Source organism: Mauremys reevesii, linkage group 23 (assembly GCF_016161935.1).
Source record: "Mauremys reevesii isolate NIE-2019 linkage group 23, ASM1616193v1, whole genome shotgun sequence".
Lineage (NCBI taxonomy): Eukaryota > Metazoa > Chordata > Testudines > Geoemydidae > Mauremys > Mauremys reevesii.
In genome coordinates, this window is record NC_052645.1 from 13,074,557 (window position 1) to 13,101,761 (window position 27,205).

Below are 27,205 nucleotides of genomic sequence, written 5' to 3' on the forward strand. Positions count from 1 at the left end.
AGAGGCTGGATGTAAATCACCGGGACTCTGTCAACCAATGGGAAAAGTCGGCCCTGCCCCGTGGGTGGGTTAAAGAAATGCTCCTGAATTCAAGAATCGAGAAGGGGCAGGGCCTGGTCCTTTCTTTGCACCCAGCCTATTGGCTGCAGCAGGTCCAGGGTTTGAAGCAGCGGCTCAGCATGTGCCCATGGATAGACAATCACTGTAGGACAGATCAAGGCCGAAAGAAGCCGTCCCTGGGCTGGGGAGTGGTGTGTGTGGGGATTGACAACTCGAAGACCTTGGAAACGCCCATTCGCGGGGACGAACTGGCTCTAGAAGTTGGCCGTGCTTGAGTCTCTGCAAGTGGCGCCGCACATTCTGGATCTCACCGTGCAGATCTCACTTGCCCGGTGTTTCAGTACTACAGGGATGGGCATCCGTCATGGAGTCATGGGGCGATGCTCTGGAACTATGCCCTACGAAGCCAGGCAGGACTCTGGGGGAGCCTCCTCTCTGGGAGCAGACTGTCTCCAGGGCAAGAAGCTTACGCAGCTTCCACCTTCCTGGGTCTGACCTTGGAGCATTCAGCATCCTCTGCCCCTCCGTGCGCTTCCCACAGCGAGTCTGCCCAGGCAGGGTCCTGGGGAAGCCAGTGGGCCCTGCACCCCAAATCTGCAGTTGTGACTCTCAACCAGCCAGTGAAAAAGAAGGTTTATTAGATGCCAGGAACACAGTCCAAAACAGAGCTTGTAGGTACAGAGATCAGGACCCCTTAGTCGGGTCCATCTTGAGGCCTGGGAGGCCAGAGCTCCGTCTGGCCCCCCCTCCATTTCCCCAGCCAGGTCCAAACTGAAACTCTCCAGCCCCCCCTCTGGTCTTTGTCTCTTTCCCGGGCCAGGAGGTTACCTGAGCTCTTTGTGCTCCAACACCTTCAGTTGGCACCTTTGCAGGGGAGGGGCCCAAGCCATCAGTTGCCAGGAGACAAGGCATCAGTCATTCTCTGTGCAGACAGTGTCACACGGGCCCTCTAGGACTCCGTGACAATCACGCACCCTTATCCCGCCACCTAGATACTTAGGAACTGCATAGGGGAAACTGAGGCACCCACACAGTATTCAGAGAAAACATTAAGAACATTCCCACTTTGTCACAGCGTCGGAGACAAATAGATTGTGGTGTCACCCCAGGCTATTGCTCCTTCAAGACCCCCAACTCATTTCTCTCTTCCACACAATTTGTTTCCATCTGCTGTTGGAACCAGCAGTCGAGGAGAATGCGATTTGTCCTTCTGCAGCCCGGCCTTACCCAAGAGCAGACATTTTGGGGATATCAGTTGGGGTGAGGGGGGTAACTTGAGACACCGTAGGTTTTCTGAGGTGCTGGGCATCTGAAGTCAACTTGGGGACATCCAAAATTGGTGGCCCCCTTTGGCAATTTGGCTCCGTGCTGTATGTGGGGTCCAACATAGGATGCTAAGAATCTCTGTAGAAGCATCCAGGCTGATCCCCACGCCCCATGAACCCTGATCTTGGAGAGATGCCGAACGCTTTGTGTCTGACTCATCCCTGAGCTTTCAGTCAGTGGCAACAGCTGGTCTAATTCTAATGCAGAAAAAGGAAAATGCTTAGTAACTAATTCTCAGGTAGCCTTCGCTCCCTCACTTGCTACAGCTGGTTTCCATGCCAAGGCCACTGGCAAGCACTTTCTCTGCCAGCTGAATCAGTATGTTCCTCGGAACCCCAAACAAAGAAGATAAGAACTCTGCTCTTGCCGCCAGATCCTCCCGGCTCATGCTTATGCTCATAATTAATTCAGGCCAAGTTCTGCTCTGTTTCCCAGGTGTAAAGCTGGTGTGATTCCGCTGAGGTCCATGGAGTTACTTGGGTTTTACAGCAGTGCGGGTGAAAGCGGAAATTTGAGCTGTTGATTTTAAGAGCACCCTCAGGAATTAATAGTGATATATTTGTATTGTGGGAGCATCTGGCCATCAGCCAAGGACCCGGCCCCATTGTGCTAGGCCCTGTAAAGACGGTTCATTTCCCAAAGAGCTTAGGATCTAAGTTCAAGGCAAGAGACAACTAGCCGAGAGGGGGAATAGACACCCAGATTCTCCAGTAACTGATTTGATGCCATGAAGCCTCTCACACCAGCCACAGGCCGGACACGGGATCTGAGTCCAGGTCACCTTGTCTCTGGCAGCCAGGAAGCTGCAGGGACTCATTGCATTAGCACAGGCAGGTCATTTCCCCTGAAGGTGTTTGTCGGGGCTGCTCAAGAGGACGGGCGCCGATGGAGTCAGGCTCTTCCGTTCGTTAATTGGAAGGGCTAAAATATCTGCTGAGCCTCATAGCAATAAACCCTCCGAGCATTTCCGGCGAAGTCCTACGCTTGCGGTGTACCACCAGGAACCGCTCTGTGCAAAGTCAAGGGCACGAGGAAGAGCAGGAGCTGCCCCCGGCCAGCAGCGGTGCTTGGGGATCGCAAGGCAAGAGACTGACGCAGGGGAGAACGGGGCCGAAGGTGAAGCCGGCCTCGCTGAAAGGCAGCCCCTAGCTGTGCAACTGTCACGGGTTGTTGCTATTGCAGCGGCCAGCGGGGGATTCTGTAGTCACAACACCATTGCCAGGGTCCAGTGTCGGCCGGTCAAGAGGAACAATGGGAATATAGGCCAGAGGTTGGAGTCTTCTTCCACATGGTGTGTTAATGAGCCTCAGCAAAATTCATTCTGGATTGTTTTTTTCCACTCACAGCTCCAGCTCCTAGAAAACAGAGAAAGAAAAGATATTTTAGGTCCCCAGGAAACCCTCTGGCCCAGGCCTCTTCCTAAAAGTTTAATTTCTAGCACGTTATTCTGTCTAGTTTGAAAAGTTTTGCTGCCCAAAGATTTCCCAGAAGTTCCCATCGGACTGAGGGAGAAGTGAGGGGAGCTGAACTGAGGGAGGGAGAGGGTAGTTGAACTCGGGGAGGGGGAAATAGGGGCTGAAATGGGAGGGGCTGGGCAGATTTGGGGACGGGGAATGGGCTGAACAGATGGGGAACTGGGGGATAGATTGAGGTGGAGGTTGGAGACAGGATTAATTGCTGGGCAGGGAGTGGGCAGATGTCGGGCTGAGAGCTCCTGCAGTGGAGGCTGAAATTCCCTTCCCTGGTAAGTTTAGCAACACTAATTGTCCTCAGGGAAAATTGGAACCACCAACCCCCCCACAATATCATCTTTAAAAATCTCATGCTCGTTTGGGCCAATGTCATGATTTTTGATCCCTGGAGCTTAGCACTAGCGAAGCAGGTGGGTTCCCAGAGCTCCACCCCCAGCTGTCCCTGCCAGCCTGGGCTGAAAGCCCCTCCAACCTGGGTGAGAGGCTCTTCGGTGTGGATGGAAGGGGGGATGAGGCAACCCCGGGAGCAGAGTCCGGGCTAACTCTCGAGCCTAAGTCCAGTTTTCAAAAGTCACCCAGGAGCCTGGAGTCCCACTGAGGGTCAATCAGAGGTAGGCTCCTAAGTCACCCTGGAACATGACACTCTGGCTCCTCATTCCCCTGGGTGCAATTCTCTGGGCACTGGATCCGCCCCTCCCTGGTGGCTCCAGGCAGCAATTTGCTCAGCGGCCCAGCCCGTGGGGCGATTCCACCAGACAGGGCCGGGTGGCATATGATCCAGAATGATTTGTTTCCCTTACAGGCGTCTACTGTCAGGACAGGGCAGAGACATTCCCAGCAGGCCCCTTTTCTGGATGGACCAGCTCCTTTCCAGCATGGTCGGTTCAGTGCAGGACACTTGAATCACCTTAGAGAAGGTGCAACACACACACTCTCTCTCTCTCTCTCTCTCTCTCTCTCTATCTATCTCTCCAGAAGGGGGCAGTGCCCCCCCATTTTTGCCCTGTTGTCTAAGAGAGAAATGGGGTCCGGTGGTTAGAGCAGGGGAGCACTCGTGGGTCAGAACCTCTAGGTGTTTTTGTCAGGTTCCTGGCTACTGGCAGGCTCTCGAACCCGTTGCCTCTGCTGAAGAAGTGCTGGGAGCAAAGCATCTGACCCTCCCGAGTCATACTGTAAAGAAGCAGGCAAGAGGGTAATCAGATTGATGGGACTCTAAGCGTCTAAGCCCTGCTCCAATGTTTCCCCCAGCCCCACACGTGGCGTCTGAGTCCCTCTGGGCATTCCCAGCTCTTCCGCGGGGTCTCTAAGTAACATTAGCTGCTCCCCTTAGTTTCCCATGAGACCTCATTCCCCAGGGCCAGGCAAACACACAGGCTGGGAGGCACTCAGCATCCTGGGGCCTGCTCCAGCCTTGGCAGCCAGGCTTCAGGTTCCTGAGATTGCTTCTCCCCTGGGGTCCCGGCAGGGTTAAATGACTCCAGATTCCTCCTGTCTTCACAGCCCATCCACATGGGGATCCTCTCATAGGACAGGAACCAGGACCTCTCTTCACCTGCTCCGTGGGGCCCAGGTGCCTCCTAGTATGACTGAAATGGCACATGGAACCCAGAGCAAACCTCGCACCAGGCTGGGGACACCAAACTGTGAATATCCCCGTCCCGGCAGGACCATGGCGTGGCGCTGAGATGCCGGCTGGATAGATACAGGGATGGCCAACCCCAGCCCTCGGTGAGGTGAGCTTGGTGAGCTCTGTGTCTACACACAGCTCGTCTGGTAGTTGGAACAGGGGGGCTGCAGCTAGCGTTTGTGGGTTTTCTTTCTGGCTCTGGGATGGGCATAAGGTGTAAAGGTTAGAGCAGGGGGGTCTGGGAGTCAGGACTCCTGGGTTGAAATTTGCTTGAAAAATTGTCAGTTGGCTCTAGGAAATATTATTATCCCAGAGGATGGGTAGTTTTAGCACCATCCAGCTGGGATCTCAAAGCATCTGAGCTTCTAAACCTCCCCAGGGGAGAGGAGGGTTCCTGTCCCCCGGTGCGGATGGAGAAAAGTGGCAGAACAAGAGAGAATGAGGGAGTCGTAACTCCCAGCTTCCCCCCGCTCCACCCCACTCCCCTCTCTGAGCTGTGATAGAACCCAGGAGTCCTGACTCCCAGCACCCCCACTCTAACCCACTAGACTTCCCCCCTCCTGGAAATGGGCATGAAACTCAGGAATCCTGACTCCCAGTCATTCTAACCATTGAATCTTATTGCCATCTAAACAGCAAGTACGTTGCTGTTAAAAGCCCGGAAGTTTCTATCATGGTTCCCTTTCCTCTCCTGAGCCACCAGCCACTCACAGTGCTGAGGCTATTGCCACAGATATAGACGAATATGATTACTTGTTATCTGTCTGAACCGCACTGTCCCGCTGGTTAGTGTCAGCGGTGGGATCAGACCGCGTTCCCAACTGCTAACCCAGACCCAGGGCCCAGGTAAGAGCCACTCGTCTTTATTTGGGGGCAAAAACCATGTCTGGGGACAATGATTCTTTGATTCTTTAAATCACCAGAAGTAGGTGAAATGGTGCTAAGTTATTGTTCGTGCAGCTCCGACTGAGATCAGGGCCCCATTGTGCCAGTCCCTGCCCCATCTGAGACCAGGGCCCTGTTTTGCCAGGCTCTGACCAGACACACAGTGAGAGAAGGTCCCTACCCTAAAGAGCTTAAAATCGAAGTAGACATAAGGGGAAACTGAGGCACAGAGCGGGGACACAATGTGTCCACTCTCTAGGGCAGATCCAGGAGCCGTGAGTCCCAGTGCAGTGTTTTAGCCACGGGACCACGCTGTCTCATAGTAACTTGTGCTAGCAGTGATAAGACACTGCGGGATTCCCAAATACAGCATGAGACAGCCTCTGCCCAAAAGAATCCCAGTGTAAATTATGGGTATGGGGACTGAAAACTGCAGGGGAACAGCTTTCTGAGCAGGTAACCAGCTGGCGCGCCCCACCCCTGAGCTGGCTGCTGTTCTCTACTGATTGAAATGATCAACCAATAGGAAGTTGTCAAGTGATATGAGGTCCTATAGGATAGATTCAGAACATGTTTGATTAAATGACTGTGTAGAGAGGGAGCATGGCGTTTTAATTAGAGCAGAGGGATCTGGGAGTCAGGACTCCTGGGTTCTTTTCCTTGTTCTAGGAGAGGGGTGGGGGTCAGGAGTCAGGACCCTTGGGATCTAGCCTTGTCTGTAGGAGCAGGGAATCAGGACTCCTGGGTTCTATTCATGGATTTGGGAGGGGAAATTTATTTTCAGACATACCGTGGCCATCAGAGCCTTGCTGGCTAGTTCCCCATTGCCCTGAAATGATGTGCTCAGAATGGTGTGATTACACCAGATATTGGCTCACTGGCTGTAATCAGGGTGTGGACGGAAGTAGAGACAGAGAAGAGACCCAGATAAACAATCTGGTTATGGGTGCAAAAGGAGCTGAAGACGGGTCTTTATTCCCAGTTCCTTATCCGTGGTACCAGCTCTTCTTTCGTGGTACCAGCTCCTTATTCGTGGCTCCCAGTTCCTTAGTCACAGGCCCAAACGATTTACAAATGCAGCCGCGTAGGAGAACATTTCTGGACATTTCATCAAACCGTATGATTGAATGAGATAAAAATGTAAATGACTAATTACTGCATTATTTACGAATGCCATACTCAAGTGAAGCGCTGGGTTTCTGTGGCTTGTCCGTGACAGAATAAAGCGCGAGTCACCCCAAATGAGACATCCCCGCGGCCATCAGGCTCTTCCGGAGGAGCTGGGAATTGCCACTGTCAGAGTGGTCCTAGCGTAGAACGGGCCTTAGGGGGCAGAGAGTGGGATGGGGGCTCAGGGGGGCGCGATTTCCACTCACAGTCTGTGTTTGTCCCAATGTGGCACTAGGGGGAGGGGAGTGGGGACAGGAGCTCGGGATGGGGTCCTCCCCTTGCAGGCAGAGTGGCCCCAATGCCCCAGCATGGCGCTAGGGGGCGCTGTGCTGAAGCGAGCAGGGCAGGGGGCTCAGTAGGGGGTGCTCTCCCCTTATGTGTGGTACTTGGCTGGTTCGATGAGGACACTGCCCCCTTGTGGCTGTCATACCCTGGTGGCTCTTTCCCAAGCAGTCAGGATGTCCCTAGAGTCCCAGTTACATCCCAATGTGGTTAATTCCCTTCCGCCTCCCTAAATCCGCTGGCAATGTCAGCTCCACACAGGATCCTTCCTCTGGTTCTGCCCTGAAACTGCCATCCATGTTGCTATAAGCTGTCAAGCAGCCGGCATGCCCCGCCCCAGAGGTGGCTGCATTTCATCCGTGAGGGCATAACCATGCACAAGCGGCCTGCAAAGCATGCTGGGATGGAAATGCAACCGCTCCTTGCTCTGTCAGGCAAGTCCGCTGAGCTGTGTTCTCTTCCTGGCTTAGAAAATGCTTTACAAAGGGTCCTAGGCGTAGAATACCTGGTCCTGATGCCAGCTAGAGAAGATGCAGCAGATCCTGTGGCCAGATGCCGATGGAAATGCAGGGACCAGATGCGCTTCCCCAGAGAGATGATTCATAGGATTAATTCCTGGCCCTTTTTCCCACTCCCAGACCCGATGGAAACTCTCTTCTGGAAGAAAATGGCCTCTCTTCTGTTGCCTGCCTTTTGCTTTTTGAGCGGTGAGTATTCGCACACACGTGCACGCACACACCTGCCGTCCTCAGAGCACCTCCGAGCCGGTCTTCACTGCAAAACGAAAGGCGTGTTCTTAACGGGGCTGCGCTAAGTCGGGTTAAAATAGCAGCCGCTCGGGTTAGCAGCTCCAGTGAAAGCCGCTAGGTCAACCTGGACTTGAACTTGAGTTGAAACCCGAGCGGCTGTGTCCGCACTGCTCTTTTACCCCAGTTAAGATCACCCCTCTTGTTATTGCAGAGTTATTCTGGACTAGCCTCGCCCGCGCGGAGCGTCCGCACTGCAGAGTGCTACCCGTGCCAGATCTGTGTTGCTGCACCCACAATGGTGTGATGCTAGCCCAGGAGCTGAGATGGGTTTACGGGGGTGTCACGGAGTCCCCGGGCAATGCTCTGGACCTGCTCCCCACAAAGCCAGTCAGGACTTTGGGGAGCCTCCTCTCCCTTGGAGCAGACTGTCTGCAGGGCAAGAAGCTCACACAGCTTCCACCTTCCTGGGTCTGACCTCGGAGCATTCAGCATCCTCTGCCCCTCCGTGCGCTTCCCACAGCGAGTCCGCCCAGGCGGGGTCCTGGGGAAGCCAGAGGGTCCTGCACCCCCACTTCGCAGTCAGACGTGACTCTCAGCCAGCCAGTAAAACAGAGGTTTATTAGATGACAGGAACATGGTCTAAAACAGAGCTTGTAGGTACAGAGAACAGGACCCCTCAGCCAGGTGCATCCTGGGGGGCAGCGAGCCAGACAACCCCGTCTGCACTTCACTCCTCGTCCCCAGCCAGCTCCCAACTGACTCACCCTCCAGCCCCTCCTCCTCTGGGCTTTGTTCCTTTCCCGGGCCAGGAGGTCACCTGATTCCTTTGTTCTCCGACACCTTTAGCATCTCCTTGCTGGGGGAAGGGCCCCGGCCATTAGTTGCCAGGAGACAGAGTGTTGGCCATTTATGTGCACTGGCCTTTTGCTCTGCAACACTCTCACCCCCTAGAGACTTAAGACATGCATAGGGGAAACTGAGGCACCCACATAGTATTCAGAGGAAACATTAAGAACAGTCCCACTTCATCACAGGGGGGTATCCCTGAGCCCCTCGTTTTCTGGATGTATTTGGTTTGAAATCGCCTGGGAGTGTTTATTCCTAAATTTAAATAATGGGTGAAAATTGGTGAAAAATTGAAAAGGGTGGGCAGGAGGTGGGGGGCGGGGATGCTCGGTACTGATGGGGGTGGGAGCTGGGGTTGGAGTTACTCATGATGTAGCAGTTGGACAACTGCCAGCCTGTCTCGCTCCCCCAATGTGCAGAGGAAGGGGATGGGGGGGCTGCGTTGAAGGATCCTGACAGGGGAAGCAGACAGGGCTCTGTGGTGAGGGGCTGGGCTGAAGGCGCCAGCAGGGGATGTGTCCTCTCCTGACTCTGTCGGCCCTTCAGCGTGGCCCCAGCTACTTCCTCAGCAAAAAATTCCCTGGTCCCCCAAAAGCCAAAATTTGGGCAAAAATCAGTAGAACCCGAATTGTGGCTTTTTTCAAAACCATGGGAGTTTTAGGGGGAAGATCCGCAAATGCTGATAACAAAGGGCTCTGAGTGTAACCCAACCCATCTTGGGTTGGCACAACTTCTCTTCCTCATTCCTGGTAGGGCCGATGCGTTTAAGCACATGCCAGACATTAAGCACCCGACTAACCTCAGTGGGATTTCCGTAGGATTATGTGATTAAAAACCAGCTCTTCCTTAAGAGCCTCACTGAACTCTAGGTAGCTGATTGCAATGAGCTCTAGTCTAGAAAGGTTCCCTGTCTCCTAGCCTCTTTGGCTGGGTTTGGGGAGGGAAATGTCCAATGCCGAGAAATCAGCTGAGTGTTGTTTTACAGGAGCCGGGTGTACAGCCGGATGGGCGGTCCCTGATTTTGGCAACATCTACCACGTCTCAGGTGAGCGGGCCAGGTACTCTGTGGGTCGGGCTCTGTATCGCAGCCTGCTCTCCCTCCGGCAGACGGCTGTGGTGTGTGCACCTCGTGGTGACGCCTCGACCACGGAAACAGCGCTGCCCTGGCCTCTGGTAGGAAACACTCAGGATAATCCCGAGCCCTGATCTGGCATCTCTGATCCAGGGACTGTAAGGTGCTGCACTTGCTGAATTAAACTGCTCAGCTGCTCTGGTAAGTAGGCAGCCAGGCTTGTCCCCATTTAGCAGATGGGGAAATTGAGCCCCAGAGGTGATGGTTTGTATAGTGCCAGAAATGTGCAGGCCCCATGGCTTGGAGCCCAACAGGCCTTAATGTTACCCAGAGAGATTGAAAACACCCCTTATAAACACAGCTAGTGTCCTCCAGCAATCTCCCCTCCCCCCAGATCCGGCAGCACTCCCTGGCCAAAGGGAATGGACGCAGGAGAACCTCATCCCTAGCCAGCAAGTTAACAAACCAACCCTCTGCCGGCTCTGTCTCCAGTGCCTCTCACGCCTGAGTCCCCGATGGGGGCCGCTCGCTGTGTTTGCAACGCTGAGCTCTGGGGCTTCAGGCACACAGCTGGGTCTGTGCCGCCAGACCCAGGTGCCCACACAGAGCCCCTCGGATGCAAGGGTCTGGCCCCTGAGTGAGTCCCCAACTCCTCCACTGCAGGGCAGGGACTGTCTTAATGAGTCTGTCATTCCCACGTGACCATCAGCCTAAGCAATAGCTACAGGTAGGGTGACCAGATGTCCCGATATTTGGGGCTTTGTCTTATATAGGCGCCTATTACCCCCCACCCCCGTCCCGATTTTTCACATTTGCTGGGGTCACCCTAGCTACAGGTGATGGCAGGACTGGCCTGTCTAGCTAGCGCCTCACACCCATCATCAGACCTCAAAGTGCTTTACAAAGGAGAATCAGGATCATTATCCCCATCTGACAGATGGGGAAACTGAGGCACAGAGGGGGCATGATTTGCCCAAGGTCACCCATCAGGCCAGTGGCACAGCCGGGAATAGAAGCCAGGTCTCCTGAGTCCCACTCCCATGCTTAAGCCATTAGGCCACGCTGCCTCCCTGTTAGAGGGAGGCAATTACTGTATATTACAATTACTGGGAAGTTCATTTAAAACACTTCCCGGGAATGGGAACGTACCCGGCGCTGTTCAGTACGCCCGGTCTAGGCTCCTGGGTGAGACTGGCGCTCCAGGGGTATTCCCCAGGCGCTAGGCCACACGCCCAGTGTCGAGGAAAAATACAATCAGTGCAGAGAATGGGAAGGAACACGGGGGAGAGATTCAGAAAAGCAGCCCCGTAAGCCGCTGGAGCCTCTAGGAGACCAGAGGCTGGTTCTGTGGTTTGCACAGTCCGAGGCGCAGCTGGGCTCTGCTTGCTGGCTCCTTGTTCCAAAAGAGCCAGAAAAGGGGCTTTATCTCGACCTTAGCCTCGCGTACCTAGGATCCTGGCCAGGATGGCCCAGTGCCCTGCAGTGCCCTGCAGCTGCCGCAGTGACCCTGCTGTTTTCAGTACACGCGCCCGATCGAAGCTGGCGTGTGTACACGTACTCTAAGCCAGCTGGGGGATGAATTAGCCCCCCGTGCAAGTTAGAGCAGCCCTGTGGCTGCTGTGACTTTCATCAGCTAGAACTGTCTCCCATCCACCAGAAATCAGCGAGTGCGGCATGCTCTACCCCCATTCTCTCCCTGCTCCCAACCAGCCCTGTGCCTGAATGGGGGGTGGCGGAGCCAGGAGGGGCTGCCAGGCCAGGGTTCCCCCTCACCCAGGGAATCCTCAGCTCCTCCTTGGGGGGCAGCTTTCGGATCCCTTTGCGCCACTCTGGCTCTGGATCGCTCATTAAATTAACATTGTAGCTGGCCTGAGTAAAACTTCCCCTTTGTCCGTTCTCTGTGATGCAGGCACCAATTGGCCAGAGTCCGAACAGGGTCACTGACACAACCCGGCCTCTGGAAAGCTCAAGGAGGGAATCTCCACCAGGGATCTTCCTGGCCAGAGGCTCTGGGATGGGAGGGAGCGGCAGTGCCGCGGAGAGTGAAGTGGCTTCGCCTAATTTCCTCTCCGTTAGGCCAGGCTGCTCGGTGGCTGCTTTCGCTGTGGTGTTACAAAGCATTTTCCGAGGGGGACGCATGGAGCTGTCTGGGTCTCGAGCCGTAGCTCAGGGCACAGGGAGCAGCTGGGCTCACAAATCTGCGTCTCTGGGAGCTCTCGTTGACGCAGGCCGGACTCCTCTGGGTGTGAAATGGCACAGAATGGGAATTCTGACCTGGGTTAACTTCCATTACGGGGAGCTGGCCCCGGTACCCTGGGTGTGCCCAGAGCCCGGCACCGCATATGGCTTGAATCGGGCACGTCTGAGCCCATCCTGTATCTGTACAATGTGTCCACACTAGAGACTGGGCCTCGTCCAGAGTCGGGCTAACCCAGCTCCTGTTCTGGCGGCCTGCAGGGGTTATCAACCTGCCGTTCGCTGAAATCCAGGAGCCCTTTGAAGCCTGGTACAACCTGACAGGAGCGAAGAGCCGGATCCAGTACTACCAGGGTAGGTGTGCTGGGCACCTGGTGTCTCTCTGCTCCTCACCAGGTGGCAGGGCCAGGTCCCACCGTTGGGGCCAAATTCATAGGTGACGTATTGAATGCTGCAAATGAGCCCCAGGAACCGCCCCCCCCCAGCCTGAGGTGCCCCTGCATCCCAATCCACAAACGAGGGGAGCGACTTGCTGGACTTGGGGCCTGATCCGGAGCCCAGCGGGAGCCCGTCCGTTTACTTCGCTGCGCTTGGGGTCGGAGGAGCCTCGGAGCAGTGGGGGAAGGAATGGGCTAGTGGAGAGGGGCCCTGCTCGGCGTTCCCTTGGCTCCTCTGTCTCCTGGCCCCCTCGGGGGGTGAGCAGGAGCCCCCCCCCATGCAGAGGGCCGAGTGCAAGGCGGGGGGGTGCATGCTCCACCTCTGCAAATGGGCGTGAGCTGGAGCGGGTGCAAGGCACGCTAGGTGCTACAGGGCTGTAAGTTGCTCCATGTGGGTCAGTCGCAGGGGCACCAGACCGGGGGAGGGGGGAGCACGGGGCCATGCCCCTCCCCCTTTTTACTGGCCATAAGGGGGAAGGGGCAAAAAGGAAGAAGCGGGGTGTGGGGGGGGGAAGAGGTGGTACAGGAACGGGGCCTCAGAAGGAGAATGGGCGGTGCGGGGGTGGGGCCTTGGAGGGTGGTGGGGGGTCAGGGCCATGGTTCAGACGCCTATGCCCCCCTCCCCCCCCTCCACACTTTTAGAGCACTTCTGCTGCTCCCAGTCAGTCATCTCCCCTCCTAACTTTCCCCTCTTGCTGCAGAACAGGAGTAGCCGTGGGGAGGCGCTAGGTCCGCTCTCTGGCAGGGAAACACCCAGCTCTCCATGGCCTGGTGCTCAGCCCTCGCTAGGCCATCGCGTTCCCTCGGCTGTTTGGCCTGGCATGGCCGGGTGCCGGCTACGGACTGGCTGCAGGGAGTTCAGCGTCACACCAGCTCCGAGGGCTGCTCTCCCACCTCCCTGGGATCTGCCCCAGGTGGGTCTGAAAAGCTACGGACAGTGACGCTTCTCAGCTTGAGTTAGACCTTCGGTCCCGTTCCCCCTTCTCAGCCTTCCCAGGGAGAGGCTGAGACCCCAGCGGTTTCTCCCCTTCCCTCGCCTGAGGCTGGGCCCATGAAATGTCTTGCCCTTCCCGCATCTCTTCCCTGCCTCCTAGGGCAAGTGGTCACCTTCCAGTATGGGGCAGAGAGGCCGTTTGGTGCCCTCTACAAGATCACCCCAGAGACCACGGAGCTGGAGCTGAACGTCCGGAAGTGCTTCCGGATCAGCGGCCGCCCTGGGAAGCGCGTCTATCCACAGAGCATCTTCCCCAAGCTGGACGCCTTCAAGGTGAGGCCTGGCGAAAGGCAGGAGGAAACGCCAGTAGGTCAGGTCTTTGGTTCACAGCGAACGGATTCCTTTGGCCTGGGTGGCTTGCTGGTTTAGCTGGGCACTCCCTACCCTGCCAAGGCATCTTGTAGGAAATGGAGTCTCCCCAAAGCCCGCTAGACCCGGGTAAGTCTGAACGAGGAGCCCAGCCACCCCCCATATGCGCTCCTCTCCTGTGTCCATTTCCTGGGGCAGGGGACAAGCCTGGATCTGGTCACTCCAGCGCTCCCAGTATCCTTTGCCGTGGTCCTGCCTGGAGGGAGAGGCGTGGAGGGGCTGACGCCTGGCATTCCCCTAGCGCACCTGGGTGGAAAGCAGCTTCTCAGTTGCTGCTGCCGCTCCTTTAGGGAATGCATGGCCCCGAATCAGGGGCAGGGGGGAGAGACTGAACCGCAGTCCCCCAAGCGCCACAGCTGCTGGTGAAATAAAATTCCACCCACGCTAGCCACTCTCTGGAGGGTCGGTTCCGCCTGGCCTGGAAGCCGAGGGCACAGCGGGCTGTGCATTTGTAACGTCCATCCCACAAATGGGCAGGGCTGGCGGCTCCCTGTTGGCGCCAGGGCTAGAACTGCTGCAGGTCGGGCAGGTCGGGAGGTGCATTGGCAGAGCCGTGCACCGTGTCCGGTTGCAGCCAGAGTTCTGTATGTCAGGCGCCCAGCACTGAAGCCTTTCAAAAAGCATAAAGCTGGAGTTTTGGGGAATAAATACGGGGACATTTAAGAAACACGTTTTCTGAAAGAAAATAAACAGGCTACAGCTTGGGGAGCTGGGAGCCTTTTCCAGTGACTGGGGGCAGTTATCATAACATTGTCCAAGGATTGTGGCTTTATACACAGCTATATACAAACAAGTATCTGGACATTTACTGCAAGAGGTGCTGCTGTTTGGAAGCACACCGTTTTTTCACTTGCGGCTCCAGGAAACTGAGGCAGGTCCTGAAATCGTCCTGCACATTCAGTTTTCATTTTTGAAATAGGAACAAATGTCAGCTTTGGTTTTGCCATCCTTCCTTCTGCGCTGCCTTCGGCGCTGGGCAGCTGGAGAGCGGTGGCTGGTTGGCCAGCCGCCCAGCTCTGAAGGCAGCGCCGCGGCCAGCAGCAGCACAGAAGGAAGGGTGGCATGGTTTGGTATTGCCACTCTTCCTTCTGCGCTGCTGCTGCTGCTGGCGGCAGCGCTGCCTTCAGAGCTGGGCGGCTGGAGAGCTGCAGCTGCGGTATCCACCCTCCCCCACCTGCTCCCCCTTTCCCCAGCAGTGTCCTCTAGCTGGGAACCCTAGCAAAGGATCTAAAGGCGATCGCAGTATTTTTTGTGATCTCGTGACCCCTCCCTACAATAGCCTTGTGACCCTCTTTGGGGTCAGGACCCCCAGTCTGAGAAACGCGACTCTAATGTCACCTCCCCTTGGTGCCTCCCCAGCCTGTGCGGGAGGAGTCCTACAAAGGGCAGCTCTGCACCGTGTGGCAGAACGTGTCCTACTGGGGCCAGAAGAAGAACGTTTACACCCTGTGGGTGGCCAGCTCCGCTGACGGCCCCGTGCCCGTCCACTATGAGATGCGGGGCTTCAACAGCCTGCTGGGCTCCCACTACGACAAGTACGAGATCGACTACAGCAACTTCACCCGCAGCTACCCGGCCAAGGTCTTGGACCTCCCAAGCGGTGAGTGGCAGTTCCCCCTCCGCCCTCCGAGCTGGGGAAATGCTTAGCTGTCCCTGGAGCTCCTGAGCCTGAGCAGGGAGGTACGTGACCCGAGTCCGGTGGGGACCCAGTGCTGGGATCTCCGAGCCAGGAGGCTGCCAGACGAAGCCATAAAACATGGGCAGGAGCTGAGGTGGGAACGAGAGCCCACTCGCGTCACTCCTGCAGGCCAAGGGAAACCATCGCAGTGCAGTGAGTCCGTCAGGAGTGGCCAAGTCTCCACGCGATCCTGTTGGCTGCTGCTAAATCTCCGCGTGTTTGCATTGATCCGAGACGTGGAAACATACGGCTGGTTAATCCTTTCACGGCATGTGCCCCAGCAGATCCAGCCCCCCAGAGGAGCCATTCAGCCCAACACTTCCCCATGCAGCTATGCCCTGCCAGCTGGGTGGGAGCAGGGCGGGCCCCTGATCCGGGGCTGTGTCCATTTACCCCAGAGATCAGATGAGTCCTACTAGAACGATGGTGTCACTCTGGATTTGTGCCGGTTTGGCCCTGGGTGTTGGGGCAAGAGCGGATGGAGGTTTCCTGTTAAGCAGACCCTGAAATGTGGCCCAGGCAGTGCTCAGATAAAGGCAGGGGGATCCGGATTCACACCGATGAGCAGTAATCTTCACACTGGCATGTCCAGGAGCCCTGGTACAGAGGGGGCCCGGTGCCTTGTTGACCCCCTGCAGATGCATTGGCTGAACCGGTCCTCACGGACCAAAGCTGGCACGCTGCGGCGCTTCTCTGGTGGAGCTCGTTCTGGGCAGGGAACGAAGGGTTTGTTTCAGGCTGACGTGCGGCGCTCCATGCATTCTTGGCCCAGAGCTGCACCTGTAAAGCAGCCGCTGGCTCGAATATGCAGCTATTCTCATTCCCAGCTCTGACAGGCACGTGTTTCGCCCAGCTGCCAATGTCCTAGCCCTGCCACGAAGGCTCTGGTGGGCAGGCCGGTGCTGTGCCTGTCCCAGGGGATACAGCCTGGCTAGCAAAAACTACAGCGGGAAACGGGGCAGGGCTCCCTCACCCATGTGCTTGGGAGCCTTCATTCCCTTCCAAACTGTGCTAGCAGGGTAGGGTCCTCGCCTTCATCAGACACCAGTGCATGGCGTTGGGGGCGCAGTGTTTCTTGGGGATGGATCCTGGGGTGTGGCATGAAGCTATGGGGCCTGGTGAAGACGCAGCTGGGTTGTGGGATCTGAGATATTGCAAGCAGGGGGTGGTACAGAGACTGGGGATTGCTGGTGGGTGTCTGTGAGCAATGGCTTTCTGGCATGTGCCGTAACCTCCGGCTCTGTCCTAGGCATGGAGTGTGAGTTTCCTCCAGGAGACGGAGTGGAGCATCGTATCCTCGCCAACCCCATGTGGGATTTCGTGGACAGGCAGGCGGATCGAGGCCGTCAGCTTTTCCATCACTACCGGCGGGAGTACAGGAAGGAGTACGGCAGCGAGAAGGAGCTGGAGCGCAGGGCACAAACCTTCATTCACAACATGAGGTGCGGGAGCTCGGATGTCGGGGCGAGGCGGTCGGGCTCCTGGACTGCTGGGCTGGTTTTCAGGGAGGGGGCGGGGAATGGTGGGGGTGGGGAATGCATCATCCCAGATTAGCCTCGTTCCTCTGACCCGGCCTGGATGTGCCAAAGAGTCAGGCCAGCCCCGAGCGACACGGGATGAATTTGATCCTGGCCCCTTCCCATAATGTCAGTGTTGGGCCGATGCCAGCGCGTGAAACCTCGTCTTGCTCCCGGCCCTTGATGGGTTAGAAGACGACTCTCCGGGACTCCACCCCTCTGCCCTGCGTCGCTTCTTCTGAGAACTCAGAGAGAACTGAGAAGGCCAGAGACAGCTGGGCCCCCCGTGCTCCCCACTCCTAACTAGAATGGAGGCTCCCCCCGTTCACCCTTCTGGCAGTGTAAATGGGGCGGAAATGCGAATCAGGCCCTGAGTCTCCAGCCATCAACCAGCTGTTGGCTTCGTAGGGAGCGGGGAGGAGATGCATGTCCTGGGAGATGACTGCTCTGTGCTCCAGCTGTCACTTGACCTAACACCAAACTGCGGTTATTTGAGTGCATGTGTGTGAGGGGCTGCTGCAGGGCTGTGCCCGGGTCCACCAGGGCTGCCCACCAGCCAGAGCTGCCCGGCTCCCCCTCTCTTCACATCATCCGTCCCCTCCCAGGTACGTCCACTCCAAGAATCGGGCCAACCTGCCCTACAAGCTGGCGCTGAACCACCTGGCCGACCGCACCCCGGAGGAGATGGCCGTGCTGCGGGGGCGGCTGCAGGACCCAACTCCCCACAACGGGCAGCCGTTCCCACTGGCACCGTACGCTGGCATCATCCTGCCCGAGAACCTGGACTGGAGGCTGTACGGTGAGGAAGGCCACCTGCCTCAGCATTGTGCACACATCCCCGGGGCTGCTTCACTCCCCGGCTGGCTGCAAAGTCCTTGTTCTCCCGCAGTCCCCAGGCAATGCTGAAACGCAGCCCGTAGGCCTGCCAGAGCCTGGGGCGGTTCCCTGCTTCATACCCACCTTTCAGCTGCCATCCTGTTAGCTGGGGCCTGAATGGGAGAGGGGGACTGTCCCCTTTAAAGGGCTAGGGGTCAGTCGGGCCCTCTTCCGGGGCGTGTCCCTCTAGGGTTCGGGGGACCCCTTGGGTGGATGAAGCCCTAGGGAAAGGCCGAGGCAGGTGCTGGAGGAGAGGAAGATGGTCCCAGGGGATAGTCTGTCTCCTTACGGGCCCAGGACCCGGAGCCTTGGAGGGAAGGAAGGACATGGGCAGGGCTCCCCTCTCGCAGCCGGATGAGCCCGGGGAAGGAAGGCAGGACATCTGCTGCCTCCTCTGTCTCCCAGCGGGAGAGACACCAGCTTGGGGAAGCAGGGCTGCCTGCCTGCTTGCTGACCTCTCCCCGCCCAGGGAGGCAGAGGGCTAAGCCAGTGGCTCTCAAACTTTGGTACTGGTGACCCCTCCCACACAGCAAGCCTCTGAGTGCGACCCCCCCTTAGAAATGAAAAACACTTTTTATATATTTAACACCATTATAAATGCTGGCTGCAAAGCAGGGGTCGGGGGTGGGGAGGCTGACAGCTCGTGACCCTCCTCTAAATAACCTCACGACCCCCTGAGAGGTCACGACCCCCAGTTTGAGAACCCCCAGGCTAAGCGAAGAGGGGCCCAGCTAGGAGAAGCTGCTGTAGGCTGCAACTGGCTTGAACCAGCCCAGCCCCAGAGAGGAGGACGGGGGAGAAGAGGGGTGGGGCTTGTAGGGCTCCTGAGGGCAGTAAATCAGAGCCCACGAAGGGGGGAGCCGGTGCTCAGCGCTCGGCTCTGGGAGCCAATTGATGCAGAGAAGAGCTGAGGGCAGGGTGCCCGCAGGGCCATCCCAGCTGGGGGCTGCTCTGGAGATGGCGACCCTGGTGCAGGGCTCCTCCTGGAACAAGTTGTTCTCCCGTAACTCGACAGAGGGGGGCAGTGTCGAGCATCGCTCCCAGCTCCAACCCTGAGAAATAGGAGAGCGAATTCCCAGGTCAGCGCGGTGGGGAGCAGAGACAGGCTGGGGGGCCCTTTCAGTCCATTCCCATGACGGCGTCAGGCTAACCAGCGCTGGCTGGGCCGGGGAGAGACGGCCTGAATTCAGAGAGGAAGCCCCTGGGGCGGGTTGCTTTAATTCACACCCTCCTGCTAGCTGCCTTTCCTGCTGTGCCCTCCTCCCTGCCAGCCGCTTGGCATGTAGGTTACCAGCATAGGCTGTTGGATGCACAGCACGTGGGTCAGTGTCTGACTGGCAGGGTGGCGTGGGGGGGGCGGGTAGGGGTATGGCTCCCCACCAGCTGGGGTGTAGACATAACCCCTGCTGGCAAAGCATAGCTAGCAGTGTCGCGGCAGAAGGCACTAGCCACCCCGGTCGGATCCCGTCTGAGACCCTAGGTACGTTCTTGGGTGGCTGGCACCTCCTGCCGCTTGTCCTACCGCGCCGGCGCTGCTGGCTTAGCAGGTTAGCTGGATCCAAGCTAGCGAGGGTGTGTCTCCTGGAGGTGGAAATGACCCCCCCAGCTCCAGCGTTGATGTATCCCGAGCCGTCACTCCCTCACCGAGGGGGCCGGAAGGTGTAATCGACGCCAGCTTAGACTCCTCTCTGACTTTGGCCTCCCACTAGAATAACCCCCGACTCCAGCAGGACGAGTGATAGCTTGGTACCAGGAGCGTGGTGGAAACTGGACTCCTCCTTCATGCTCTTGACTCACGAGTCATGTGTGTGGGCCTCTGCTCTCCCGCGAGATGGCCCAAAAGTTTGCCGTTTTCCCTTCATGCTGCATTTCTTCAGGGTATCGAGGCACCTGGGGGGCTGGGGGAGAAGGACGAGGGAAAAGGGGGGTGAAGAACGGCCATCTCGTGGTAAAGAGGCCACCTGGCTGGTAACTCCAGGTGTTCAGGGGCCAGGGAGATCAGAGAGCTGAAACGTGGAAGATCTGAGTTCTCTACTGCACAGGGCTCATTTCTTATTCTCTCCCCCAGGCGCAGTGACCCCAGTGAAGGACCAGGCCCTGTGCGGCTCCTGCTGGAGCTTTGCGGCTGTGGGAGGATTAGAAGGTGCCCTGTTCCTCAAGGTAACAGCCCGGCTGCCTCGTCACACCGGCAGCTTGTACGAGCAGGGATCACACCACAGGGTGGAGCAGCCAAGACATCCCCCATTGTGGGTCTTTCAACTCTCAGATGTATTGTGGTAGCCCCGAGATGCCGCAGCTGAGATCACGGCCCCGCTGTGCTGGGAGCTGTACGCACACATAGTCAGAGACAGATTATGCTCTGCAGAGACAAGGCAGAGGGTAGGAGAAGGTTAGTATCGCTGTCCCCCTGGAACAGGTGGGGAAGTGGAGTACAGAGAGATGAAGTGACTTCCAGGGCCACGCAACGAGCCAGGCATCAAACCCAGACCCCCTGTGAGCCCGGCCAGTGCCTTAACCACAAGACGCGGCCTCCCTCCCCTTTGCCGAAAGCCTCCAGAGCAGATTAGTCTCAGTTACTGACTGGAGAGTCCCTGCTCTCAGCCCCACGGCTGTAACTCTGCCTGGCGTCCTGCCCCAGGTGCTCCCCAGCTCGTTCAGTTCTGGCTGGCCGCACCAGCTTCGCTGACCGGATGATGCTCACCTGAGACACGGCTCCCGCGGTCCATGTGTCCCAGCCCAGGGATGGAGGGAGAGCATGGAAGGGGGGATGTAGTATCTCCTTGGACGTGGTCTTGGTGATGTGAGTGATGTGTCAGCCTTTACGTAAAGGGGACGGTGAAGTTAACGTTTGAGTTCTCTGTGCCCGACCCTGCCCTCCTCTCCTCCCCAGACCGGAGTGCTGACCCCCCTGTCTCAGCAAGCCCTGATCGACTGCTCCTGGGGCTTCGGGAACCACGGCTGCGATGGCGGCCTCCCTTGGCGGGCCTTTAAATGGGTCAGGAAGCACGGCGGCATCCCGAGCGCCGAGGCCTACGGGCCGTACAGGGGCCAGGTGAGTTGGGCTGCTCTTCTAGGCACCTGCTAGGGGAGCCGCGGAGAGAACTTGTTCGACCTGCTTGGGGGTGCGACGCAGAGAGCCCCGGGGAAGTGCCGCCGGCAGCCGAACTGCGGGCTCCCTTGGCGAAGGGCTGGGGCTGTTGATGTGAGAGCTTGGTGCAGGGCCCAGCAAAGATGGAAGTGGCCTGGGATGGGATCCTGGGAGCAGCGTGTCTATTGTGCAGCTGGTGAGTCTTAGGCATGGTCCTGGCTCCTCCCCTGACATCAGACAATGGATATTGTGAGCTTCCTTTCGCCAGCCTCTAGTGCTCTGATGCGGCCAGACGGGGCGAAATCCATCCCTCCATGCACCGTGCAGGGCCCTGGCCTAAGATGAGTCTCCAGCATACCCTAGATGTTAGCGGGGTCAGGCAGAGGTTCACACCTTTGGGCGGATACCAGAGCCCAGGCTAGGCACTGGGATAGCAGACGATGAGGCCAGTCAACATCTAGCTAGAACGGACTCCTGGTGGCTGAATTTCCTGCTGCTCCTTGTGGATCCTGCACCACTGAAGCCAACGGGAGATTTATCATTGATTTCAGTGAGGGCAGGATGTGGTCCAGAACTGGCGGTCTGAATTCTGAAGGTATCTGTGGAGTGGATGGGCCACCCAGTGCTGGGGCTGCAGGAGGAGAGGGGGGCTGCAGGGCCAGTCTTGCTAACGTTCCAGGTACCCCAGGCCGTCGTGATGCAACCTACTAACTATGTTCTCCTACCTCTGATCCTTGACATTATAACCAGTTTTATTCAATGTGCGGGGGCTTCGATTTTACATGGAAGGTGCTCCGATACCACAGCGATGGGCAGTGGTATAAAACCCTTGGAGGAACGGACAGACAGGCAATTGCTTCTGAAGATCCTGAAATCTCCCCTCGCTGCAGAATTCTCGTCCCTGTTAGAGAAATCTCGGATCCAAGCAAACCTACCTGCTCCACTCAGCTCTGAGTCCCACGAGTGTTTCTTCTCCACGGTTCCCATTTAGTGCTGTAACCCTCGGCACAGCCCCTCTGCAACGCCTGGCCCCCGAGGGGTTTCCGTTAAATGATGAGAGGGGACTTGTAAGGCTCCGGAAGGCTAGAACCCAGGTCTGCAGAGTGCCAGGGAACTGGTGCGGCTCTCAGCAGCATTGCAATGAATAAACCCTGGAAGAACAAGCACACAGGAAGTGCCGTGCGCGCAGACCCGATGGCAGCACCCACCGTCAGTTCTGATTGGTCCACGTGCCCTATTTAAGCATGGAGGGCGTTCCAGGAAGCTGCCCGTGCGGCTTGGCAGCACGTGGCTTATTGCCACCACAGGCCCTGCTCTGGTCCCTATGCCAGAGCTTAACAGATGCACCGAGCCCTTCTCCTTGCCTTGTGGAGTGTCCCACTAATGGGCTGGCCCAGCTGCCAGAACTGCTGCTGGTTCTCCCTGGGCTGAGCAGGCAGGAGAGGGCTGAGGTTGCTGGCTGGCTGGGTCTGAGCTGGTGGCGTGTCACGGATCAGCTGGCATCCTCTGGCTCTTATCCAGGCTTGGCCGCAGTGGGGCGGGTGGCTGGAGGTTGCTCTGTGAGCATTCTGGCTGGACGGGGACACTCCAACCCTACCGCTGTTAAACTCCCATGTCCCGCCCGCCTCCTAGAACGGATACTGCCACTACAACTCGTCTGAGCTCCTCGCCAACATCACGGGCTACGTCAACGTCCCGGCCGGCGACGTCGCCGCCCTGAGAGCCGCCGTCTTCAAGAACGGTCCCGTGGCCGTCAGCATCGACGCCTCTGCCAAGTCGTTCATATTTTACTCCAACGGCATCTACTACGAACCCCAGTGTGGTGAGTCCAGCCCTGCCAGCCGCGCGGCGCTCCCGGTGGGACGAGGTTGCATGGCTAGCAGAGGAGGCTGTGTCCTGGTGATCCTTTGCCAGGGGCTTCTGGATCCCAGATTGCTCAGGAGACAGGGTGGCCGTGCACCCCCATGGGCCAGGGTTTCTCTGCTGGCTCCAGCACCACGGGCCATGGTGCGTCACGTTGCTCTCTGTACTTGGGCACCCCCCTCCCTCTCCCGGTGCCATTGGGAAAATCGTCAGGGGCCGTACGTGGCTGCCAGCCTGGGGGTGCTGGTTCCTACGGAGCCACCTCTGTGCATGGCAAGAAATTCCCCAGGATGAAGAGCGCCCAAGCAGCACAGACCTGGGCTGGCTCCCGATCACTTCCAGGGACTCCGGCTGAGATCCTAGAAACCCCTCACGGGGCTGGGCATCCCATTCTGGGGTGCGATCCAGCCCCGTGAGGGGTTGCGTCACCCCCTGCCCTGCAACCCCACCCTTGCCCCCTGCCCTGCAACCTCTGCAACTACCACCCCAAAGCATTGTGAGGCGCCTCACAATGCTTTGGGGTGGTAGCTCCCAACCAGGGCTGCTGACAAATAGATTGAGTGTCCATGTACGGCTGCAGCACTGGTCCAGCTACTCCGAGCCCGGCAGCCTGTCAGCCACGCTCTGGCTTCCACCAGCCTGGGTTACTGCTCACGGGGTGACCCCAACACACTCCCAGTCCCAGGTTTTCCCCAAAACGTGTGTTCTGAGCTGCCCAGCCCTTTCCTGGACGGGTCAGCTATTACCAGTCCCCAAGGGGTCAATATTCAACAATTTGCTACTTTCACCGGAGTTACCAAACGGTTTGGTTTAAACACAGCCCTGGATTAATTTAGTTTAAAAATAAAACACGTTTATTTAACTACAAAGAGGGAGGTTTTGAGTGAGCGCAAGGCTAAGGTATGAAAGTCAGACATGGTTAAGAGAGAAATAAAGCTAAACCACTTTCTGGTAGCTACATCTTCACCAGCGAGGCTCAGTTCAAGGTAAAATCCTCACGACGGGTTCCTAGCGACAATGCTGACCAAATTCTCAGGTCAGGAGCTCCCCCAAAGTCAAAGGGTCGGTTCCTTTGTCGTCTCAGATGTGTGTGAGAGAGGGAGAGATCCCTGGGGTGTTTTCGCCCCTCGTTTTTGCAATCCACTCACCCTCTGGAGTGGCTTCTTTTGAGGTTTCCCCCTCAAAGCCACTTTTATTCACACAGTGAAGAAGGTGACATGGGATCTGCTGGTGAAGGTGGCCCCTTCTCCCCTGTGCAGGCTGAAATGCAGCCTTGCTGTGTCTCCAGCCTCAGGACCCTGTTCACTACTTATGTGTAAATGGAGGTGAACCCACATTGCTTTGTTTAGGCTTGACATGCTTAACAACTCTTGCCTTGGCAGGGCTGTGGGGGGTTGAACGTACGTTCACATCCTGCAGGGGGGATTCATAACTTTACATAGAATGTTGCTGCATATTTTTCGCCGTGATGTTATTGACCAGCAAGCTGTTAGTTTTCACATGAGACCTCACAAGGCATATTTGGTATAAAGACGATCACAACAGTGTGTCGGGGCGGGGGCGGGGAATACAGCGGTGCTTTCGGTCACGGTGGGCCCCTGCTTCCCTGGCCTGGCCCCCCAGGATTCCTGCCTCCTTTCTGCCCCCGATCACGCACTTCCCCAACCCCCAACGACAGGTGTTGCCTTCTCAGGCTTGGAGAATCCCTGATAAGTGGAGCAATGCTCGGTGGGGGGTCTTCCAGTGCAATGCGCCAGCCCCCTGTGCTAAGAGCTCAGCAAAGAGCTTTGCCCAGGCTCTGCCACCAGGTGGCGATCACAGTCCATCCTAGGTGCCCCAAATAACTTCCCGGGCAGACCTAGGTTAGCCGGGCGGCTGATACCGCCCGTCCCTCTTGGCATAGCCCCATGCAGAATAGACCTGACTGTACGACTCTCCAAGCTGCCTGCGGGAGGGCATTTGAGTCACACCGGGGAGGAAGCTACGTCTCGGGAGAGTCCCAACCCGTGGCAGCTGATGCAGGAACGATTCAGTGGGGTGCTCTGGGCTGGGTTAGGCAGGAGGTCAGACTAGATGGGTGCAATGGTCTCTACGGGCCTTAGTACCCATGGATCTGCTCCCACGGGGAGGCCTCGCTCGCGATCACTCCAGGGCTGCTGTGGCTGAGGCTGTTTCTCTGCATGAGACTTGTCTTTTGGCCTCCTGGGAATGCAAGAGCCCAGATGCCAGGGCCGGGAGGCTAACTGCAGTGGGGTTAGAGCAGCATGAGAAACCCCTTTGCTAATCTCCTTTCCTCTCGGCCGTAGGGAATACCAGCAGCAGCTTGAACCACGCGGTGCTGGCCGTGGGCTACGGGGTCCTGCAAGGGGACGGCTATTGGCTCATCAAAAACTCCTGGTCCACCTTCTGGGGTAATGACGGCTACATCCTCATGTCCACGCAGGACAACAACTGCGGGGTGGCGACCGCGGCAACGTACCCGGTCCTGGCCTGATCTCCTGGATCAGAGGGAAGCGAGCTGGCTTCAGGCTGCTGGTCCTTAGCAGTCTGCCGGGCCTGCGCGTTATCTGTGCTTGCTTGTGCTCTGGACGGGACCGAGCTGGGCTGCTTTAGCGCCTGATGCTGCGTGGGCCTAGGTGTGACATTGCAGTCTATATCATTTTATAAAAATATGCTAATGAGGGCATATAATGTAACTAGAATATGCTTCATGCAGAAGGCCTCTTGTAAGATGTCATTACAAAGCTTATAATCTACTGAGTGTGATCATCCTATTTGTATAAATGTACCACTCTTGTATCTGAACCTAGAAATATGAACTATAACTCTGAGGGCCTCTTGTAACTATGCCAAATGTGGGCCATTAATGGTGGTTTGGAATCTTGATGACTCCCATTAACCAGGGCAATTGTCGGCAGATGGGTGTGTTTTACCTGTAAGTCTTCCTGTATAGGTGTGTGCTGGCAAGTGGGCAATGAAGTCTTGCAGTGACATGTGATCATGTCACCTGAACTGGAATCCATCTTTAACCTGGTGTCTTTCCATTGAGGAGGAGGGGGTGGGAACCCAGAGAGGGAAAAAGGATTCCCGCCCTACGCAAAAGATATATAGAGGGGTGGAACGGAACAAAGGGGAGAGAGGAGAGGAGCCATCATGAGGAATCCCCTAGCTACCACCTGAGCTGGCACAAGAGCTGTACCAGGGGAAAGAATTGTGCCCAGGCCTGGAAGGGGTCCAGTCTGAGGAAAAAACTTACTGAGGCATCTCTGAGGGTGAGATTATCTGTCTTCAGTTTGATTAGACATAGATTTGCGCATTTTATTTTATTTTGCTTGGTGACTTACTTTGTTCTGTCTGTTTCTACTTGGAACCACTTAAATCCGACTTTCGGTATTTAATAAAATCACTTTTTACTTATTAATTAACTCAGAGTCTGTATTAATACCTGGGGGAGCAAACAACCGGGCATCTCTCTCTATCAGTGTTATAGAGGGGGAACAATTTATGCGTTTACCCTGCATAAGCTTTATACAGGGTAAAACGGATTCATTTGGGTTTAGACCCCATTAGGAGTTGGGCATCTGAGTGTTAAAGACAAGCAAACTTCTGTGAGCCGCTTTCAGGTAAACCTGCAGCTTTGGGGCTAGTAATTCAGCCCCTGGGTCTGTGCTGGAGCAGACTGGCGTGGCTGGCTCAGCAAGACAGGGTGCTGGGGCCCCGAGCTGGCAGGGAAAGCAGGAGCAGTCTTGGCACATCGGGTGGCAAGCCATCACACTAGTAACTTGCTCATTCATGCTGAGTGCCCTGAAAAATCCCAGGGAAGCCAAATGGGAGCTGAGGGCAACGAGCAGCCCTCGGCAGGGTCAGCCCCCTCTCGCTGGGGCGGATTGCAGCCCAGCCCAGGGCGTGCTGCAATACGAGGTGTGCCTGCAAGCCCAGGTAGTCAGACCCGAGCGAAGTTGGATCTAGCTAGACGCAGTCTCGACGAGCCTTGATCTAGCGAGATCAAAGCTGGCTCGAGTAACGCCGCCAGTGTCGCCACGCTGAGTGCCGGGGGCCAGCCTCCCGAGGGCCCTCCCTGGGTACCGACTCCAGCAGCCAGCCTGTGCTGCCGCCCACGCGGCTGCTGTTACTCAAGCTGGCTTTGATCTAGCTCAATCAAAGCTAGCTGGGCTCTGCCTACAGGTGTGGCAAGCTCCCCTCCTGGTTGCAGCACCCACATGCAAAGAGCCCTTTGTGGATCTTTGAGATGCTTTAGGTACGGAGCATTCCTGGCACCGGAGAAGTCAGACCAGCTGCTGTGGGCGGGGGGAGCCCCAGCTCCGGCTGGGAACTGAAAGGAGGGGTTCTCTGTATGGGGCTCCGGCCCCTCTTACCCTGCCTCCCTGTAGTTGGCTACCAGGCTGGTGAATTACAGTAACTAGGGCAACTCCCAGGCCTGCAGCTGGCAAAGAGAAACAGCTGATGCGACTGATTCTGGTCCTGTCAATAAACTCACTGGTAAAGGCACAAAGTATTCTGGCCGTTGGAGGGTTGTGCGTTTGCTGGGCTCCCCCAACAATGGAGTGGGGTGGGGAACCCAGCTAGGCCGGTGTGGTCACAAGGGAAAGCATAAATGACCCCTCTTGTAAGCCAGGCCACCTGGATTCCCCCAGCTGCAGGCTCCCCTCCGTGCTGTGTGACTCTGCTCCTGAGCCT

At 57.0% G+C, this 27,205-nt stretch overlaps 1 protein-coding gene across 1 annotated transcript; it reads left to right on the plus strand.

The window, feature by feature from the left end:
• The first annotated feature begins 5,253 nt into the window (after positions 1-5,253).
• On the plus strand, positions 5,254-25,240 carry LOC120389022 (digestive cysteine proteinase 1-like). The gene is made up of 12 exons (XM_039511153.1): positions 5,254-5,331; positions 7,461-7,529; positions 9,403-9,462; positions 11,947-12,039; positions 13,217-13,389; positions 14,845-15,085; positions 16,413-16,605; positions 17,286-17,479; positions 19,625-19,716; positions 20,447-20,608; positions 22,277-22,466; positions 24,814-25,240. Exons 2-12 carry the CDS (start codon positions 7,466-7,468, stop codon positions 24,999-25,001), a joined length of 1,650 nt encoding a protein of 549 aa, XP_039367087.1. The 5' UTR covers positions 5,254-5,331; positions 7,461-7,465; the 3' UTR covers positions 25,002-25,240.
• The last annotated feature ends 1,965 nt before the right edge of the window (positions 25,241-27,205 follow it).

Bases quoted from the DNA above. Each gene is read 5' to 3' on its own strand.
- LOC120389022 (XM_039511153.1), top strand. From the start codon at position 7,466: ATGGAAACTCTCTTCTGGAAGAAAATGGCCTCTCTTCTGTTGCCTGCC. The intron at 12,040-13,216 runs GTAGGTGTGCTG...CCTGCCTCCTAG, and splicing joins CCGGATCCAGTACTACCAGG to GGCAAGTGGTCACCTTCCAG. The intron at 19,717-20,446 runs GTAACAGCCCGG...TCTCCTCCCCAG, and splicing joins AAGGTGCCCTGTTCCTCAAG to ACCGGAGTGCTGACCCCCCT.